Below are 21,957 nucleotides of genomic sequence, written 5' to 3'. Positions count from 1 at the left end.
GAGTTGTTTAAAAGGTGAACATTTGTGGCCTCCAATTTTGCAGGACAGTACTTGTCATATCTTGGTGTTAATCTGCTTCCTAGCCAATCTTGTAATCCATTCAATAATTTGCCTTTAATTCCTTATGCTTCAATTTCAGCCGATTTATGAGGTACCAGGAAATGTCTTCTGAAGGTGCACTTAAATAGACTCTAAAATAATTTGACAAGACATGCATATATCTGGTGACTGAGACAGAATCCATGAAATCCATGCTGATGATCTTTGCTCAGTCACATTTGTACAAGTGCTTGACTGACGTGTTTGATAGCTGATTTTGTAACTGCAACAATTCTTCCTCACTCATCAGCAGCTCATCAAATCAGGGTTCAATAACAATTATCACAGAACTTCAAAAGTATAGATACAGGTATTTTATTTATCATTGTTGTGTACAAATAGGGGCTACAAATGCCTTGGGACTTTTTCAAATACACATCCCTGTCATGCTAACCGCCTTTGGAAAGTGACAGAAAATTAAACCAACAGTTGTCTAAACATAAATCAAAATTGTCTGTCTCTCTCTGTTCCACCTCAACCAGCTCCCACCACCTGTGGGACAGAGCGTTTTGTACAGAATAATCCTTCAAAATAAGAAGAAAATCAAGTACATGAAACAATGAGTAAATAGTCATAGTAAGCAGTGCTACTGTAGGATGCATCAACTCTAATGGAATACACCCACAAATTTATGTCAATTCAACTGACAATCAAAACTGCATGGAACCATAGGCTTCTACACAAGACGTGAATAAGTACTAATTATATAATTTAATCCTGATTATTTTAATAAATAACTCTAACCCACATTCCTGGACTGAGCAGGTGTCTGAAAAATTACAATACATCAAGAGTGGGTAACAAGGGCTTACAAGTCATTTGGTGAAGGGGATAATCACATCCTTTTAACAATATTATAATACAATATTTTAATCAACCCTTGATTTCCCATTCTATACCTTCTTTTAAATTATTGGCAATTCTTTCATACAATGCCTGATAGAATTCCGATTTTTGATTCTACTTCACAATAGATCATTGCTGGCAGGTTGAAAAGTAATAATATAGGAATCTCCAGTTAATTCTTAACTCGAAACAACCAACATTTAGAAGTTAATGAGTCTGCATTCACCTCAAGTATTGGCATATAAAAGTTGGTAGGTTTCAGCAGAATGCAAACAACTTTCGAAAGAAATCCTCTGTTTACTAACCCCAGCATAACTTTCTACACACTCTTTCAATGCTAATGGTATAAAGAACACTCTTGTCGGTCTTAAATATATTGAAGCATTAATTTCTGCACTCATGGTGATGAGGCACTTCAATTGAAAGGTGGCTGAACCCATTTTTCACTTTATTCATTTTTAAAAATTCCCAGATTGAAAGTGGCTTGACGTGGATATTTTGGAGTGAGATACGTGTGAGCAGGACAGGGCTATCGACACACACATAAAGGTGAGAATGTGCATTTTAAGAAAGGCACCTTAATGCTGCTGAATGGTATACATGAACACTTGCCTCTGAATTTAGACATGGGTCTAAATAGAAACTGATATTTCACAACAAGGAGGGGACAGAGATGAGAATCTGATGGGAGGCCCACACGTGAAACATCACCACCCTTTCTGTTCCAGGTGCTGACTCTTCTGATATCTACTCATACATAAGCCTTCCACTTACCCTGTCTTCAGGACACCCTTCTCAAGCAGTATATGCTTATTTTATGCAATTCTTTTGCTGACACTTGAGGAGATATGAGATAAAGTGGTCCCATTGTTGTGGTCTTTGGTGACTTTCCACCCCACCCCCCATTGTCACTGCCTCCCCCACCTCCCATCCCATTAGCCCCATCTAGTCACAGCGCAGCACAGGAGAGATGAAGAGGAAGGGCAATGTGCTCCATACCTGGAGTGCAGCCTACAGTTTTGCTATTTTTTTGGGGAGGGATTTACTTCACCAGGATGATCCCTAGGATGAAGAAGTTGTTTTATGAAGAGAGGTTGACCAGGTTGGGTCTATGAATTTCAGCAGTGGAATTTATTAGAATAAGTGGTGATAAGATTCTGAGGTGGATTGACGGAGTGGATGCTAAGACCATGTTTCCCTAGTGGATGATCTCGGATTAGGGGCATAGTTTCAGAATAAGGGGTTATTTAGTGATTCATGAATCTTTTGAATTCTCTACGCTGGACAGCCACATGGAGGCAGTCATTGACTACAGGCAAGACCACAGTGCACAGATTTCTGGACTGACAATAGGGGAGACCAGGATTATGTGGAATAGGCAGGAAAGCGGTGATGATGCCAAGATCAGATCTGAATGAGCAGGCTTGGAGAGGTCAAGTGTCCTTCACATGCTCCTGCTTCAGATGTTCCTGGAATGTGTTTGAAATGGCTATGAGTGAAAGAAAATGCTCCACACTTAAGTTTTCTGCTGGTGTACATTAACCTATGCTCATTCCATATTTAAAGTAGATTTAAATAAAATTGTTGAGATTTGCAGACAGTTCCCAGCAGGAATGACTTGATCCTTATTACAATTGGTCCCAAGAAGGAATGTTTAACATGGATTCTCAAAACATGTGCAAAGACCAACTGGTTAACATTATGTTGTCCACGATGAAATGAATCTCAGTAACCAGCATTCATTATGTCAGGACTCTGAACTGACTGTGAAACCAGACTGATTACATATATTAGAAAATACTCAAAGGAAACGGAACCAAATAAAACAAACTTTTACTAACATATGAAAATGCTGGAAATAACTGGTCAGTAACATCTGTGGAGGGAGAAAGAGTCAATGGAATAAACTCCAGTGAAAGAATGTGTCTATAGAACTGAACCCGTCCAATCAGTCCTCTCGTGTGTGGAGTTCTGCTCCAGTGAGAATTAGAATCTGTGCAACTAAATCATAGAGTCACCCATGAGAAGTAACACCATGCTGCTGAACCCTGATGGTTGTTTGTGCCCCAGTTGGAGTTGGCAACAATTTTCAGAAACAGGTACTGTACAACTGGTAACCTCTCTGTCTCTTCAGGCCTGACCTTTTCTGACTTCTCAGTGATTGCCTGCAGGTTGAGATAATGCTGACCCTCTAACTTGGGACAATCCCAGTTTGTAATATGGAAAAGGAAATTGGTACTTGGAAGGCAATGCAGCTTAATAAAAAAGTACGGATATCAGCGGGCAGGGGGCATTTGTTTATTGTGCATCTACAATGTTGACGTATTTCAATTTCCTTCAATATTTCCAGGATCACATACTTCAGATTGAACATTAGTAACTGAAAGGGTTAAGAGTAATTTTTCTGATTTTCATCTTTACAGACTGGTTACTTGGTAGGAAAATATCGTCCATTGTTTCATCTATAAACAAGTTTCACTCATCAGAAACTTAGATAAAGCGTAAAATAGCCAGCTTCAAGGAAAAACATAACAGAAATTAACAGCGGGAATCTTAGTAGATAAATGTATTCAACATGCCTGCACGTTAATCTCTTCTTTTTCTTTGTTTGTTATTGGAGCAAAACTAGCATTTACTGCCTACTTCTAATCACCCTTGGTGGTGGTGAGCTGCCTTCTTCTTGAACATCACATTTATATTAAAACTGAATAGCTTGCTGGGCTATTGCAGAGGGCAGTTAAGTCAGCCCAGCTGGTGTGAGACTGGACCAGGTAAGGATGGCAGATTTCCTTCCCTGAAGTTCTATAACAATTTAGCTGTTCCACTGTCACCATGACTGAGATAGGACTGGAATGTTTAATTATGGCACAAAACTGGTACCCGGGAGTTGGTACGCTGGGAAGCTGCATTCTAACAACAATCATCTGTACAAAGGGGAGCACAGCTGATGGCATTGTATTGTATTGCTCTGGCATTAGTTAAACCGGTATGCAGCTTTCTACAGAAAAAAAACCATAAAATACTTGAGCTGCACTTGTGGTTTTCAACAGCATTCATAAAATAAATGATCAAAATTTTACAACTTAAATCTTGAGTCAGTTAATGCACTGGTACAACTCAGGCAACACATTTTTCCTAGAAGCTTATCATTGGAAATGGTTTGCCTATGGTTTACGTATGGTTGATTCCTATCCATACTTGCTGATTTCAGATCACAAACTTAACAGGAAACAGTGATTGTGTCCCTATTCATAAAGGGGTATTATGATTAACAAAACAAAACCCTTAGATTTATCTATCTCCTTCATTCTTGTGTACATCATTATAGATCCTTATAACACAAGAATTGCTTTTAACTGTGTAAGTAAATGAATATCTCAGCTCATTATAGGTTCACAAATAAACTGTACTCTAGTGCTTTCCGTATTCAGGTTTGCTGTATAACACAGAGCAAAGACTGTAGATCAAACAGCACAGGGGATAATGGCAGGATATCACATAATGAATTCGTGTTAGAGGTGAGCACTACTTTGTGGTGTTGATGCCTTTCTGCTGCACTTGGCTGACTACCTCTTACACTTCAGTTGAAAAGAGGATGCTCTGGCGTTTGCTGTCTGGAGTAGGAATGGTTTCTAGCTGCAGAAAGTAGAGCAGAACTTGCACCTGAAAGAAAATAGCAAGAAATTCTTACAAAATCAGCTCAGAGGGATGAGTTTTTTGACCCTCACCAAAATTGGTGAAAACCTGACATTTTGTCAGCAGGCACGAAGGTCCCAATTACTCTGCTATGCCAATATTTCCTGTTGTTAATATGAACGTTATTACTGCTGATATAATCAGCATTAAGTCAGCTCCATCAGCAAATGATGCCAGGACCCTTGTTTCATCATGCTCAGTCACAGGCACAACTCTCCCCGCCATCGAGGACCTCAAGAAGGCGGCATCCATCAGTGACCCTCACCTTCTGGGACATGCCCTCTTCTCGTTACTACCATCAGGGAGGAGGTACAGGAGCCTGAAGACCCACACTCAATGATTCAGGAACAGCTTCTTCCCCTCCGCCATCAGAATTCTGAATGATCCATGAACCCATGAACACTACCTCGACATTTCTTTTTTTTGCACTATTTATTTTGTAATTTATAGTAATTTTATGTCTTTTCACTGTACTACAGCTGCAAAACAACAAATTTCACGACATACGTCAGTGATAATAAACCTGATTTAGATTCTGATGACCAACCACGTGCTTGGAGAGGTGAGGCCATGATCAGGCTCAGCAAGCTCCCCCTCTTTCTCCAAACAGTTTTCAAATATTTATTCTTTCCCAACAATAAAGATGAGCCGTGGTCTCAATGGATAACTGAGCAGACTCAGGAGGCTGGATGGTCTACACGAGCTCTTGGACAAGGCCCTAGGTGGATGTAGAACCATACTTCAGCAATGACAATAGCAGAATTGGAATAGACCAAAAAAAAAGATTAAGCAGAATCTGAATTAAGGGTTGATATGAAATAGGAATAATTGAGACTGAAGGGCAGTAAATCCTCGTGCCCTCTAGGTCCGCAGCCCAAGGCTTTGAAAGATGGAAATAGCGGATGTACTGGTTGTCATCCTGCAGAATCCACAGATTATGGAATGGTTCCAACAGAATGGGGGGGTTGCAAATGTACACCCATTATTTAAGAAAGGGGGCAGGGAGAAAAGAGGGAACTATGGACCAGTTAGCCTGACCTCAGTAGTAGGGAAAATGGTGGAATGTATTATTCAGGAAATGTTAACAGACTACTTGGAAAATAATGATGGGATTGGGCAGTCAACATGGATTTATGAAAGGGAAGTCGCATTTGATAAATCAGATTTTTGAGGCTGTAACTAACAGATTAGGTAAGGGGGAACTAGTGGATGTGGTGTATTTGGATTTCTAGAGTGCTGCACAAAAGATTATTAAATAAAATTATAGCACATGGGATTCGGGCTAAAATACTGGTGTGGCTCAAGGCCTGGTTAACTGACAGAAAACAGAGAATAGAAAGAAACACATTATTTTCTGATTATAACACCGCGTGCCCAAACTGTGCATAATTATGTAAATGATTTGGACTGGGAACCAAGTGCCATATATCTAAGCTTGCTGATGATACTGAGCTAGAAGGAAATGTGAATTGTGAGGAGGCTCAATAAATGGGGGAGGGCACAGCAGATGGATGATCTGTGCATGAATTACTAAAAGCTAACACACAGGTCCAGCAAACCACTACAGTGACAACTGGTATGTTGGCTTTTATTGTGTGAGGATTTAAGTACAAGAGTAGAGATGTTGTGCTTTAATTACATAGATCAGTGGAATACTGTGTTTAGGTTTGGTCTCTACCTATGGAAAGATATATGTGTGATGGAGGGGGTGCACTGAAGGCTCACCAGATTGTTTCCTGGGAGAGTGGGTTTGTAATGGAAGGAGAGTTGGAGTAGATTGGGCACATACTGTCTAAATTTACAACAATGAAAGGCAATCTCGTTAAAATGTACAGTGGCATGCAAAAGTTTGGGCAACCCTGGTCAAAATTTCTGTTACTGTGAATAGCTAAGCGAGTAAAAGATGACCTGATTTCCAAAAGGCATAAAGTTAAAGATGACACATTTCTTTAATATTTTAAGCAAGATTACTTTTTTATTTCCATCTTTTACAGTTTCAAAATAACAAAAAAGGAAAAGGGCCCGAAGCAAAAGTTTGGGCACCCTGCATGGTCAGTACTTAGTAGCACCCCCTTTGGCAAGTATCACAGCTTGTAAACGCTTTCTGTAGCCAGCTAAGAGTCTTTCAATTCTTGTTTGGGGGATTTTCGCCCATTCTTCCTTGCAAAAGGCTTCTAGTTCTGTGAGACTCTTGGGCCGTCTTGCATGCTCTGCTCTTTTGAGGTCTATCCACAGATTTTTGATGATGTTTAAGTCAGGGGACTGTGAGGGCCATGGCAAAACCTTCAGCCTGTGCCTCTTGAGGTAGTCCATTGTGGATTTTGACGTGTGCTTAGGATCGTTATCCCATTGTAGAAGCCATCCTCTTTTCATCTTCAGCTTTTTTACAGAATTGCTGGTATTTAATTGAATTCATTCTACCAGTGAAATGTTCCCTGTGCCACTGGCTGCAACACAAGCCCAAAGCATGATCGATCCACCCCCGTGCTTAACAGTTGGAGAGGTGTTCTTTTCATGAAATTCTGCACCCTTTTGTCTCCAAACATACCTTTGCTCATTGCGGCCAAAAAGTTCTATTTTACCTTCATCAGTCCACACGACTTGTTTCCAAAATGCATCAGGCTTGTTTAGATGTTCCTTTACAAACTTCTGATGCTGAATTTTGTGGTGGGGATGCAGGAAAGTTTGGAGAAAAAAGCGTGCAGAATTTCATGAAAAGAACACCTCTCCAACTGTTAAGCACGGGGATGGATCGATCATGCTTTGGGCTTGTGTTGCAGCCAGTGGCACAGGGAACATTTCACTGGTAGAGGGAAGAATGAATTCAAATAAATACCAGCAAATTCTGGAAGCAAACATCACAGCATCTGTAAAAAAGCTGAAGATGAAAAGAGGATGGCTTCTGCAACAGACTTCAAAATCCACAATGGACTACCTCAAGAGGCACAAGCTGAAGGTTTTGCCATGGCCCTCACAGTCCCCTGATCTAAACATCATCAAAAATCTGTGGCTAGACCTCAAAAGACCAATGCATGCAAGACGGCCCAAGAATCTCACAGGGCGGCACAGTAGCATAGCGGTTAGCGCGACGCTATTACAGCGCCAGCGATTGGGGTTCGATTCCCGTCGCTGTCTGTAAGGAGTTTGTACGTTCTCCCATGTCTGCGTGGGTTTCCTCCGGGTGCTCCAGTTTCCTCCCACATTCCAAAGACGTACGGGTAGATTAATATGGGTTTAAAATGGGCGGCGTGGACTCGTTGGGCCGGAAAGGCCTGTTACCACGTTGTACATAAAAATTAAAAAAAAAACTAGAAGCCTTTTGCAAGGAAGAATGGGTGAAAATCCCCCAAACAAGAATTGAAAGACCCTTTGCTGGCTACAGAAAGTGTTTACAAGCTGTGATACTTGCCAAAGGGGGTGTTACTAAGTACTGACCATGCAGGGTGCCCAAACTTTTGCTTCAGGCCCTTTTCATTTTTTGTTATTTTGAAACTGTAAAAGATGGAAATAAAAAAGTAATCTTGCTTAAAATATTAAAGAAATGTGTCATCTTTAACTTTATGCTTTTTGGAAATCAGGTCATCTTTTACTTGCTAAGCTATTCACAGTAAAAGAAATTTGACCAGGGGTGCCCAAACTTTTGCTTGCCACTGTATATGTTCCTTAAGAGGCTTGACAGGGAAGATTTGATATTTCCTCTGGCCGTGGTGTCTACATTCAAAGCAAGGTGCTGGCCTTTCAGGACAGAGATGAGAAGATGTTTTTTCACTTGGAAGATAGTTAAATTTTGGAATTCTGTACTTAAGAGGCTGTGGGGGCTTAGTCACTGAGTATGATCAAAGGATAAGGGTTTAGTAGAGAAAGTGGCATCATCAAGTAGAAGGGTCATCATCATACTGCACAGCAAAGAGAGCGCAAAAGATTGAATAAACTACTTGTGCTTGTAATTATGTTTTTATACAATCACATACTATCTCAGTTGGATGGGAGGGGGAGCTTATTCACAGATTTCCAAACAGTCCGAGCTGCTAAACTGCTGTTTCTAAAAGGAATGAACAGCTTAGGGCAATTCAGCTTTCCACTGGACCCCACCGATGTGATTTTTCACTCCACCTCAAGTTTTCTCCCTTGGTTATGAAAATGCTGGAAGCTCCTCTGAACCTGACTGAGGGACTGCTGTTTATGCTCAGGATTATCAATAGGCTACTTTACTCTGGGGACAGCTCAGGTAAGCTTTATTTATGTTTATCTTCTTGTTCAGAGGTAATTAGACCAACTATTGTAATGTTGCTGTCACCTCAGCTGACATCAACTAACTCCACAGACAAGAATAAGCTTATGGGGACTGATACAAAACTTTCTGCACATTTTATGGCCAAAAAACAGCTTAAATTTTAACAGAATGGAATAAAACAGCAGTGAAGATTGTGGATTTTTAAACCTATTTGAGTTTCAGCCACAACCGTGTCACACTGATTAAGAAGTCTGTTGCCTAAAGGCAGAGGCACCCAAGGGTCACATAAATGCAGATTTATTCTCCTGTACTTTGGGTGATCAGCAGTTCACTGAAACCTGACCCAGATTTATTTCTGCTCTCCCAAAGTGAGCAGTGCAGTTTTGAGCGGTAAAAGAAACAACAGTGGACATGCTGTTACCTGTGACATCACCTCCAATGACCAGCTGTCTGCCATTGTGATTGCCTGTGTTGGGTTGGTGGGTATTTTGCTGTCTTTATCTGAGGGCCTCAGCAGAGTGGGTCCGAAGACAGTTGCTAAGTTATGCAGTGACATCTTGTTGATGTGTTCTTTCTCTGCCACCCTATTGCAGAAATAAATGGAGTGAACATCAGAGTTAAACGAATTAGTGGACTGACAAGAAAGAGCGACCAGAGTGTTCCTTCTCACTTCTCTGGGGAATCACTTTCTGGATCTTATTTAAAAAAAGTTATTTCCAGCTACCTGGCAACAACAAACGGAAATACACTGGGACACGTCATTATATAACAGTAAGAGAAACAGGAAATAAAATTTGGATTTGAAATTTGAAGCACCTTCTGTGGCTTTTGAAGTTATTTGGCAGATGGAATTTAAGTTTGAAAAGTGCAAGGTGTTGTATTTTGTTAAGTGAAATCAGTCAGCTGCAGGGCCCTGGATAGTCACACAGCACAGAAACAGGCTCTTCAGCACAACTGGTCCATGCTGACCAAGATGTCTATCCAAGCTAGTCCCACTTGCCTGCATATTCCTCTAAACCTTTCTTATCCATGTACCTGTCCAACTGTCTTTTAAACATTGTAATGGTTCTGCCTCTGCCACTTCCTCTGGCAGTTTGTTCCATATATCCACCACCCTCTGTGTGAAAAAGTTTTCCCTCAATTCGCTTTGATATTTCCCCTTCTCATCTTAAACCTATGTCCTCTAGTTTTAGATTCTCCTATTGTGGGAAAAAGCCAGTGACCGTCCACGTTATCTACACCTCTCATGATTTTATAAACCTCTATCAGGTCACCCCTCAGCCTCCTTCACTCCAGGGAAAACAGTCCCAGCCTCTCTTTTTAACTCAAGTCCTCCAGTTCTGGCAACATCCTCATGAATCTTTTCAGCACCCTTTCCAGCTTAATGACACCCTTCCTATAGCTGGGCGACCAGAACTGTGCACAGTACTCCAAGTGTGGTCCCACCAACATCTTGTACAGTTGTAACATGACGTCCCAACTCGTGCACTCCATGCCTGACTGATGAAGGCAACCATGCCAAACACCGCCTTCCCCACCCTGTCTTACCTGTGTTGCCACTTTCGGGGAACTATGTACCTGTACCCCTAGGTCTCTCTGTTCTACAACACTCTCCGGGGCCCTGCCATTTACTGTGCAAGTCCTGTCCTGGTTTAACTGACCAAAATGCAACACCTCGCATTTGTCTGAGTGAAATTCCATCTGCCATTCCTTGACCCACTTGTCCAGTTCATCGATATTCTGTTCTAATCTTGTAACGTTGTCAAGTTGAAGAATCACACTCCACATCCTTCAGAACAAAATTAAAATCCTCAACTTTGTGGAGCCAGGTCAAGTCCTTCACAACCGACACTGATGTCAAGGCACAACAGAGACCTGGCGGGGAGTTGCAACCAGCAGAAAGAAACAACTCATCACTTTGATCTGTTTTGGAAAGACAGGTCCAGACTTACAGTGAGGTCCTTCCTGTGTTACCAGCTGCCTGTTGTGAAGCAAGCAAAGGCCATGCCTTCATAATGGCCAAGTTATGGACCATGCAGAGGCAAAAACAAAATATAAGACCATCTCTTCAGGGGACTGAGTTATCTAGGCACTCAAACTATGTTTGTCTCTGACCATCAAGTACCAGTCTGAAATAATCCCATTTAACCTGCTTGGTCTGTAGCTTTCTACACTTCGGAGTTTCAGGTGCTTGTCCATTTACTTCTTCCATGTGGTGAGAGTCTCTGCCTCCTTCACCCACTCAGGCAGTGTGCACTGGCACTGGGTAGTGGAGGCAGAGACCACCCTCTTAGTGAGAAAATCTTCCTCTGTAAACCTCCAACCCTTTACACCTGAAACCGATGTTCTCTGGATTTAGAAGCCTCTACTGTGGGGACTAGTTTCCTCCCATCCACCCTATCTATGCAGCTCATGGTTTTGTAAGACTCTTACCAGGTGCCCTCTCAGCCTCCTCCGTTCCAAGGGAAACAAACCCAGCCTATCCATTCTCTCTGTATAACTCAGGCAACAGCTGGATAAATCTCCTCTGTACCCTCTCCAGTGCTAACACATCCTTTCTATAGTGTGGCACCAGGAGCTGCCCGCAGTGCTCCAGCATGGCCTAACAAATGCTTTATAAAGTTGGACTGTAGCCTCCCTGCTCTTATATTCTATGCCCCAGCTAATGAAGGAAAGTATGCTTTCTTCATCACCGTATCTACCTGTGCTGCTGCCTTCAGGGATCCTTGGGCTTTTACACCAAGCTCCCTTTGTTCCTCGATACTTCCAAGGGCTCGACCATTCATTATGTATATCCTAACCTCACTAGTCTTCCCAAAACACATCACCTTGCATTTACCAGGACTAAATTCCATCTGTGATTGCCCTGCCCAGCTCACTAATTAATGCCCACCATCATCCTGCAGCCAATCCTCCTCATTATCAACAACATCACCAGCTTTCCTGTCATCTGCCAACTCCAAAACTCATTTGCAGATTTTAATGTATATAACAAATGACAGTGGCTCCAGCAGCGATCCCTGTGGTACAATACTGGTCACTTGTTTTCAATCGCAAAATCAACCCTCCACCACCACCCTCTGCCTGCTATCACCAGGCCACGGTTGGATCCAATTTGCTGACTTACCTTGTATCCCATGAGCTCTAACCTTTTGGATCAGTCTTTCATGTGGGACCTTGTCAAAGGGCTCACTGAAGTCTGTGGACACCACATCAACTGCACTGCCCTAATCAGTGAATTTTGTTATCCCTTCACAAAAATTCAATCAGATCAGTCTGATACGATGTCCCACAACAAAACATGCTAACTGTTCCTGATTAATCCCTGCCTTTCCAACTATAGGTTAATCCTGTCCCTTGGAATATTTTTCTTACACCTCTTTCATTTTCTAAATTTCCTCTCACTGCACCCCTCCAGTACTTAGTTTAAAGCCCTGTCTACAGCCCTCCTTTATCCTTGAGTGGTCCTACCCTCTCCCTAGGTATCCTCTTACTCTCGATGTATGTATAGAATGCCTTGGGGTTCTCCTTAATCTTACTTGGCAAGGACTTTTCGTGGCCCGTCCTAGCTCTCCTAATTCCCTTTTTGAGTTTTTTTTTCTAGCTTCTTTTTAACCCTCAAGGGCCCTGTTTGATCTTAGCTTCCTAAGCCTCACATACTCTTCCTATTTCTTCTTGACTAAATTCACTGCCTCTTCTGACATCTCTTATCTTGCCATCCTTGTTCTTCCTTCTTACTGGAACATATCTGTCCTGTACTCTGTGCAGTAGGTCTTTAAACACCCTCCATGTGTCAAATGTGGACTTGCCCAAGAACAGATGTTCCCAATTAACTCTCCCTAGTGCCTGCCAAATACTCTCCTAATTTGCCTTGCTCCCAATTTAATACTCTCCTGCAAGGTCCATACTTCTCCTTGTCTATAGCTATCTTAAAACTTAGGGAGTTGTCATCACTGTTTCCTAAAAGTTCTCTCATTGAAACGTCAGTGACCTGGCCAGGCTCATTTCCCAACACAAGGTCCAGTATGGTCTCTCCTCTTGTTGGACTATTCACACTGTTCTAAGAAACTCTCCTGGATGCACTGAACAAATTCTGGCCCATCTAACCCTCTTGTACTAAGGAGGTCCCAGTATATATTGGGAAAGTTGAAGTCACCCACTACAACCACCGTGCTGTTTTTACACCTTTCCCTAATCTGCCTCCATAATGGCCCAGTGGCTATGGGGGGGGGGGTTGGGGTGGTGGTGGTCTGTAGTATAATCCCATCAGTGTGATGGCAACTTTCTTATTTTTGAGTTTTATCTATATAGACTCAATGGATGACCCTCCATTATGTCCCTTCTGAATGCAGTTGTGATATTGTCCCTGATTAATAGTGCAACTCCTCCCTTCTTTTACCTCCCCCTCTATCTCTTCTAAAACATTGAAACCTTGGAATATTAAGCATCCAGCCTTGTCCCTTTCTCAACCACGTCTCTGCAATGGCCACAGATTTATAGTTCCACGTACTGATCCATGTTGCAAGCTCATCTCCCTTACCCTTAATACTCCTGGCATTAAAATAAACAAAGTTCAACCCTTCCATCCCATGGTGCCTATTACCTTGCTCCCGCCCGTCCTTCCTTAGAGACTTACTGGTCATGACATCTACCTTCCTCTCAGTCCCTCCACTTTCTGACCCGGTGCTCTGGTTCCCATTGAATTCTATCTCAACTTCTAGCCTCCCATCAGCCTCACTGCTACTTTGGATCCCACCCCCCCTGCCAATCTAGTTTAAGCCCTCCCTAGTAGCACTAGCAAATTTGCTTGTCACTGATAACTGATTGGGCCAGAACAACTTAATCTCTAAAATTCAGCATCATTGTGTCTGTTCCATGGCAGGATGTGAGCAGTATTTCACAGTAACAGATCCACTGCGAATTCTGCCAGGAGTCAAGCAAAGGCTACATCACCGTCCCACCAACGTTGTCCATCCTTCTTACTGCAATGTTAGATTAGCTCAGCAGTTGGGGCACAGTCCCTGTGGAACGGTTACAGGATTTCAGATTCCTGCAACAAAGCTTTATTTTTGAGCTCAGTAATGGGAGACAATAAAGAGAAGGAAAGAGAAACTATTCAAATATTCAGGGCAAACCTGAGTAAATGCAACAATGACACCAACTAAAAACCATAAACCTTAAATTGCTGGAAGTCTGAAATAAAAGGGGAAATGATGGAATACTGATGATCCATGGGGAGAGATGCTTCAGGTCAATGACATTGCATTGGAATATTACATTGGCAGCAAGGTTAGACTGCACTAGATGGGGATGAAAGCCCACAACAAGTATCTCCGTACAATGAAACCATATGGAAACGGCAGGAAACAAAGAAGTTCACACAACCTAATTGGAAACATCAGCTCAAATTGCAGCAAGTGTGTAAATCTCGGAGCTGCTTCATTAGCCATCTATTATGGACAATGACGACACTCAGTAAGTGTCAGCTCTGTCGATGACACCTTCCATCATGTTGCCTGCTTTCAGTGAACAGGCCAACCTGTCGGTGACAGTGTTGCACCTGCGCTTGAACAATTTGACCTCCGCCAGGGAAAAGCAAAGAAACTGCTGTAAATCTGAAATAAAAACAGAAAATGTTGAAGGTACCCAGCAAGTCAGGTAGAGCCAATGCAAAAAGAAACTGATTAACTGGAGACACAAGAGACTGCAGATGCTGTAATCTGGAGCAAAAAACACGCTGCAGGAGGAACTCAGTGGGTCAGGCAACGTCTGTGGAGGCAGAGGGAAAACTGACATTTTGGGTTGAGATCCTGTATCAGGACGGCGAGTAGAGGTGAGACAGGGACTGGTAGGTGGAATCAGGTGAGGAGGGTATTGATGGGCAGATGGAACCGGGTGGGGGAGCGGCAGGATGGAGTTGGGAACCAACCACTGTCTCCCAATTCCACCTCTACCCACGGGGCTGCATCTGCCCACCATCTCCCTCTTTACCTGGTTGCACCTACCAGCCGCTGTCTCACCCCTTTATATACTGACCCCTCTACACACTCAGTCCTGATGCAGGATCTTGACCCGAAACATCGACCAATCCTCTGGCAGGCAGCCTCCACAGATGCTGCCTGACCCACTGAGTTCCTCCAGCAGTCTTTTTTGAATCTGAGTTAACTGTTCTGCTGAAAGGTCACTGACCTGAGATATTAACTCTGATTCCCTCTTTGCCTGAACTTCTGAGTATTTCCAGCATTTTCTGCTGGCTGTATTCAGTGATTTGCCCAGTGCTGGATAATGGATGGCTTTTGTGATGGTGAAGGGCACAGAAGGAAGATAAATCACTCCTGTAGCACTTCGGGCCAAAGGTGTTTGCAGATGCTTCATGATGCTTTTTTAAACTTGTGTACTGGTCTCCATTCTGACTGATGAAGGGACATGTATGGAGCCCCCACCTTCCACGTTTTACTTAATGAACCACCTGATCAGATGAGACACAGCTTTGACCCACAATGTTGGATACAACACCATCTTTACCAAGTTCTGATTAACTAGATTGCCACCCCTCTTTCGTGCTACAAGTTTACTCTGCCATTGATTGTGAATGGTAACATATCAATAAATAACAATGGTAACATATCAGTAAACTTGGATATGTTGTGATAGTTAAACAATGAATAAATATAACAACTAGTAGCAACATCAGCCGAGATCTCTGTAGGATACCACTCAGCATTGTTTCTCAGATTTGAACACACACATCCTATTTCTGCTGTCCACCTTCTGTGCAGGTCCAGTAATCTGTACATTGTACATTCACATAACTGGTTGTATGGAGGAGGAAGATAATTTGATCTGACTCACCTCTTCAGATGATCCAGCAGGAACAAGAAAGTGGTGAAATTGGGCTCTGGCAAGGAAAGCAGGAGGTTCAGCATGCAGCTTTCTTTAGCAACAGGATCGGACAACACTGAAAATGAATAGTAACAGAAACCTCATCACTCCAAAGCTTGACAGTGAGCAGGTGGAATATGATATGAATGTGGGAACATGATATTATAAGATATGCAGGACTGAACACTCTACGTTCCAGGGTGTAGAACCTTCAGCCGTGACAGGGAGGGGACTTACAAGAGGTGAAATTGCACTATTGGTCATGGAATCCACAACTGCAGTAATAAGGGAGAATATCCTAACAGATTGCTCAAGTGAGGAAATGTGTGTGGAGTTTGGATACAAGGAGTCGGCAATCACTTTGTTGGGAAGTAAACTACAGGTCTCCCAAAAGTCATAGATAAGAGACATACAGCAGGGAAACAGGCCATTCAGCCCATCACATCCACTCCAACTGGTGGGCACCTTGCATATTGATCCCATCTTCGAGTACTTGCCCAGTAGCCTTCTATGTCAAGGTGACATAAGTCAGGAGGAGATATAGGAGCAGTTCAGCAGGCAAATTACAAAGAATTGTAAGAATAATAGGGTCATAGCAGATGAGGAGTTCAAATCCCCAATATTCACTGGGATTATCTTGGTGTGAAAGGTTTAGAGGGGGTGGGATTTTTAAGGTGCATCCAGGACACCTTTTGGAGCCAGTATGTAGAGAAGCAAATGCAGTACCTTTATTCAAGAAAGGCAGCAGGGATAAGTCAGGTAATTACGGGCTGGTGAGTCTAACGTCAGTGGTAAGGAAATTACGGAAAAAAATTCCAAGGGTTAGGATTAACTTGCACTCAGAGCGGCAGGGATTAATCAAGGTTCGCCAGCATGACTTTGTTAAGGGGAGATGGTGTCTGATTAATTTCACTGAATTTTTTGAGGTGGTGAGCAAGCGTGTTGCTGAGGGAAAAGTGGTTAATGAAGTCTATGTGGAGTTCAGTAAGGCCATTGACAACGTTCCACATGGGAAACTGTTAGAGCTCCAGTAAGGGGTGGGAGGTACACATGGGATTTGAGGAAGATTTTGTTTTCACCCATAGGGTGGTTGAAATCCGGAACATACTTCCTGAGAGGTTAATGAAAGCAGATACTCTCATAGCATTAAGAAATAATTTGCTGAGCACTTGAAATGCCATGGCTGCAGAAAAATGGCATTAGTATGGACAGGAACTTAGCCTGCCTGCATCAGGAAGGAGGAAGTGTGGGAAATACTGGAGCACATTAGGGTGGATAAATCCCCAGGGTCTGATGTGATCTATGCCAGGATGCTAAGGGAAGCAATGGAGGAGATTGCTGGGGCTCTGACAGAGATTTTTGCATCTTTGTAAGCCATTACTGAGGCACCAGAAGACTGGAGGATAGTTAATGTTGTCCCTTTGTTCAAGAAGGGCACTAGGGATAAGCCTGGAAACTAGAGGGCAAGATAGAGGCCTTACATCAGTGATAGGGAGGTTGTTGAAGAAAATTTCAAGGAATAGGTTTTAGGTTCACTTGGAAAGGCAGGGACTGATTAGGACTAATCAGCATGGTTCTGTGTAGGGGAGGTCACGTCACACAAATCTGATAGTTTTTTTGAAGAGGTAACTAAAGAAGGAAGGCAAAGCAGTAGATGTGGTTACATGGACTATGACAAGGTCCCACCTGCTAGGGTCATCTAAAAGATTAAGGCCACAAGGGATCTTGTGGTAATGTTGGTAATTTGAATCCAAAGTTGGCTTGGTGGTAAGAGCCAGAAGGTAATGGTGAATGGGTGTTTCTCTGACTGGAAAACTGTAACAAGTGGAGTACGACAGGGATCGGTGCTTGAACTGTGAAATATATAAATGACTTGGAAGGGAATGTAGGTTGTATAATTAGTAAGTTTGCAGACAACACAAAAATTGGTGGAGTCACAGATAGCGAAGAAGGTTGTCTAAGGATACAGCAGGACATAGATTAGTTGGAAAATTGGGCATATCATATCGTCTACAGATGAAATTTAATCCAGGCAAATGTGAGGTAGTGCACTTTAGGAAGTTAAATTCTGGTAGGACATACACAATAAGTAATAGGGACCTTCGGAGTACTGATGTACAGAGAAACCTTGAGGTGTAATTCCAGAGCATCCTGAGAGTGGCGACACAGGTGGGTAGGGTAGTGAAGAGGGCATTTAATGTGCTTGTCTTCAGAGGCCGAGGCATTGAGTATAAAAGTCAGGATGACATGTTCCAGCTGTACAAAACATTGGTTAGACTGAACAGAGTATTGTGTACAGTTCAGGTCACCACACTACAGGATGTGGTAGCAATAGAGAGAGTGCGGCAGAGATCGATCAGAATGTTGCCTGAAATGGAGGGCTGTAGTTACAAGGAGTGATTGGATAGGATGGGTTTGTTCTCACTGGAATGTAGGAGGCTGAGGGGCGACCTTATAGATACTTCTAACATTATGAGGGGCACAGATAGGACAGATAGTCAGCATCTTTTTCCCTGGGCAGGGGAGTCTAGAGCAGGGGACAAGGTTTAAGGTGAGAGGGGAGAAGTTTAAAGGAGATCTGAGGGGCAAGTTTTTCCACACAGGGTGGTGGGTATCTTGAATGAGCTGCCAGAGGAGGTGGTGGAGGCAGATACAATGTTTAGCATGGATCTGGAGAGGTACCTGGATGGGAAAGGAATAGAGGAATCTGGGCAAATGGGATTAGCGTAGATGGGCGTCATGGTGGGCACGGCTGAGTGGGCTGAAAGGGCCTGTTTCTGTGCTGTAGGTTTCAATGATTCTTCAAACTTGTTAGCCAGTACGGATATGGTGGGCTGAAGTTCCTGAATCTATGCACGCTAGTAGAAAATGGAGAGGGACTACAGGGTGCTGCTGTACAGGAGAATCTGTGTGTCCTTGGACATAAAACACAGCAAGTTAGCAACCAGATACAGCAATTAATTGGGAAGGTAACTGGAATGTTGGTCTTTGTTGCAAAGGAGATGCTGTATGAAAAACTTTGCTGCAATTGTATGGGGTGTTGGTGGGATTCTGCTGGAAGTACGACACCAAGATTTTGTCTCCTTATCTAAGAAGGGGTGTATTTGGATTGCAGGCGGCTGAGAAAAATGTCTTCCTGCGATGGCAGGGTGGTGTTTGAGCAAAAAAAGTTGAGCAGGTCGAACCTATACTCATTGGAGCCATACTGCATGGAGATGGGCCCTTCTGCCCACTGACTCCTTGCCAACCATCACCCATTTTCACTACTCCTATACTGATCCCATGTTTTTTATATTCTCTCCACATTCCCAACAACCACCCTCCCCCCTCCCCGATTCCATCACTCACCTAACATTCAGAGGAATTTACAGCAGTCAATTAATCTACCAACCTGCATGACTTTGGGATGCAGGAGGAAACCAGAGCAGTTGAGGAACTCCACGCGCTCACAGGGAGCATGTGCAAACTCCACACACACAGCAGTGAGGTCAGCATCGAACCTGGGCTGTTACAGCTGTGAGGCAGTAGCTCTACCAGCTGCTCTGCACCGCCCCAGCTGGCTGATCTCATTGAAACATATAAAATTGTGAGGGAGATGCTGAGTGGATGTTTCTCCTCACGAGGGAATCTAGGGACATATCTTCGCCATAACTCTGGTGATTAGGAACATAGAACAATTACAGCACAATTCAGGCCCTTCGGCCCACAAAGCTGTGCCGAACATGTCCCTACCCTAGAAATTACTAGGCTTACCCATACTCAGCTCCATATACCTATCTAACAGTGTCTTGAAAGACCCTATCGTATCAGCCTCCACCACCGTTTCCGGCAGCCCATTCCACACACTCACCACTCTCTGAGTAAAAAACTTACCCCTGACATCTCCTCTATATCTACTCCTCAGCACCTTAAACCTATGTCCTCTTGTGGCCATCAATTCAGCCCTGGGGAAAAGCCTCTGACCATCTACCCTATCAATACCTCTCATCATCTTATACACCTCTGTCAGGTCCCCCGTCATCCTCCGTCTCTCCAAGGAGAAAAGGCTGAGTTCCCTCAACCTGTTTTCATAAGGCATGCTCTGCATCCCAGGAAGCATCCTTGTAAATCTCCTCTGCACCCTGTCTATGGCTTCCACATCTTTCCTGTAGAGAGGCGACCAGAACTGAGCACAGTACTCCAAGTGGGGTCTGACCAGGGTCCTATATAGCTGCAACAATACCTCACGGCTCCTAAATTCAATTCCACGATTGATGAAGGACAATACACCGTATGCCTTCTTAACCACAGAATCAACCTGCACCGCCACTTTGAGCGTCCTATGGACTCGGACCCCAAGATCCCTCTGATCCTCCACACTGCCAAGAGTCTTACCATTAAGACTATATTCCACCAACATATTTGACTTACCAAAATGAACCACTTCACACTTATCTGGGTTGAACTGCATCTGCCACTTCTCAGCCCAACCCTGCATCCTATCTATGTCCCTCTGTAGCCTCTGACAGCCCTCCAAACTATCCACAACACCCCCAACCTTTGTGTCATCTGCAAACTTACTAACCCACCCCTCCACTTCCTCATTCAGGTCATTTATTTATCCAGATCATTCCAGGAGAAACTTCTTTTCGCAAAGGGGCACAAATCCTTGGCTAGTGAGTCTTGACACATTACCTACCTGATCGGAAACCTGGTTACATTAAAATTGTGAAGTGATAGATGCAACTGCAGCAAGTGTTAAGACACGAGCAGCCAGTTTTACAGAGCTGGAGAATATCTGAATAATTAATAATACCACACAGGTTTGGGACTTTGCAACTTTTCTGCAACAGAAGTCGAACTTGGATGATTTCTGATGTCTGAAAGGCCTTCAAAGGCATATACTCAGACTGATCCAATCTGTATTGGGAGGATTTAATGGGTATTCGAGAACACGTAAACATTTGTGGGATTTTTACTTCAATGAGGTTATGCAGGACAATGCAAAAAACATACAGTTAACTCTTAGGAAAAAAAAAGTTCTATTTCAAGCTGACAATATTGTCAATACTTCCAGGAGTAAAAGTGCCTAAATGTTAAGTTCAGTTAACAATGGTGGTTTCAATCAAAGCTGCAGGTCATAGCTAGTACAACTTGGGCCAGTTTCCATGTTTTTAAATGCCAGGGGTGGTGGTTGAGGCAGATACAATAGAGGTGTTTAAGAGGCTTTTAGATAGGCACAAGAATAGGCAGAGAATGAAGCGATAGGGACCATATGCAGGCAGAAGGGATTAGTTTAATTAGGTGTCATTGATTTAATTAGTTCAGCACAACATCGTGGGCTGAAGGGCCTGTTCCTGTGCTGTACCGGTCTATGTTGGTACTCATCACACTGAAATTAGACATTCCTCCGGTAATGGTCAGTAATCATAGCACAACTTTATAGACTGCCTCTTCCATTCTTAATATATAACAGGAATTCAGTGACAAGGTCTACTGTCAGCCATTGTTTGCTTAATATAAATTATATAGCCTTCCATTCACATACAATATACGACAACAGTATGCATTACAGAGTCATACAGCAGAGGCCCTTCAGCCCACCCCGTCCACACCGACTGTCGGGTACCTATCTATATCATCATTACTCTTTTTTGTGACCTTCTGGTTCCATCCACCCACTACCCACACACTTCACCCTCCGTATCCCCTCCCCCATCTGCCCTCATCTCTCCCTAATGATTCCCATGATCACCTTCCTTATTTATCAGATTTCAGCACAGGTAGCCTTTGTGTCCCTGCTTATCACCCTCCAAACTTCATCTCCACTGTCACCTTGCTCCCCCCCGCCCCCTCACCCGGTTCCATCCGCCCATCATTCCTTACCCCTCCTTGGTCCCAGTGGCACCAGTCTCACCACTCCCTCTCTTCTCTTTATCCTGGCCATCTTCCCTCTCCACTCACAGCAGGGTCTCAACCCAAAATGCTGAATTCCTTTCTCTCCACAGATGCTGCTCGACCTGCTGAGTTCTTCCAGCAGTTTGTTTTTTTACTCCAGAGTCCAGCATGTGCTGTATCTGTGTCTCCACCTATCAACACTAACCCCATTTACAACTCTGTAACCTACTAAGCCTTGGTGACTCAAATGTTTATTCAGATGGTTCTTACATTTTGTGATGGTCTCTGCTTCCAGCACTCCCTCAGGCAGTGCGTTCAATTAC

At 43.2% G+C, this 21,957-nt stretch overlaps 1 protein-coding gene across 3 annotated transcripts in view; it reads right to left on the bottom strand.

Annotated features, from left to right (window-relative positions):
- Positions 1 to 398: 398 nt before the first annotated feature.
- Positions 399 to 21,957, bottom strand: part of si:dkey-91m11.5 (PH_BCR_vertebrate and RhoGAP_Bcr domain-containing protein) — a 362,049-nt gene continuing 340,490 nt past the window's right edge. For all 3 annotated transcript variants that reach the window (XM_052032051.1, XM_052032049.1, XM_052032050.1), the window contains exons 21-23: positions 15,728 to 15,833; positions 9,297 to 9,459; positions 399 to 4,608 (exon numbers count right to left, since the gene is read on the bottom strand). In XM_052032051.1, the coding sequence (XP_051888011.1) occupies positions 4,519 to 4,608; positions 9,297 to 9,459; positions 15,728 to 15,833 (359 nt within the window). In that variant the 3' untranslated portion in view covers positions 399 to 4,518. The remainder of the gene's footprint in view (positions 4,609 to 9,296; positions 9,460 to 15,727; positions 15,834 to 21,957) is intronic.

Source organism: Pristis pectinata, chromosome 17 (assembly GCF_009764475.1).
Source record: "Pristis pectinata isolate sPriPec2 chromosome 17, sPriPec2.1.pri, whole genome shotgun sequence".
NCBI classification, from domain to species: domain Eukaryota; kingdom Metazoa; phylum Chordata; class Chondrichthyes; order Rhinopristiformes; family Pristidae; genus Pristis; species Pristis pectinata.
This window is presented reverse-complemented; position numbering and strand designations above follow the sequence as displayed.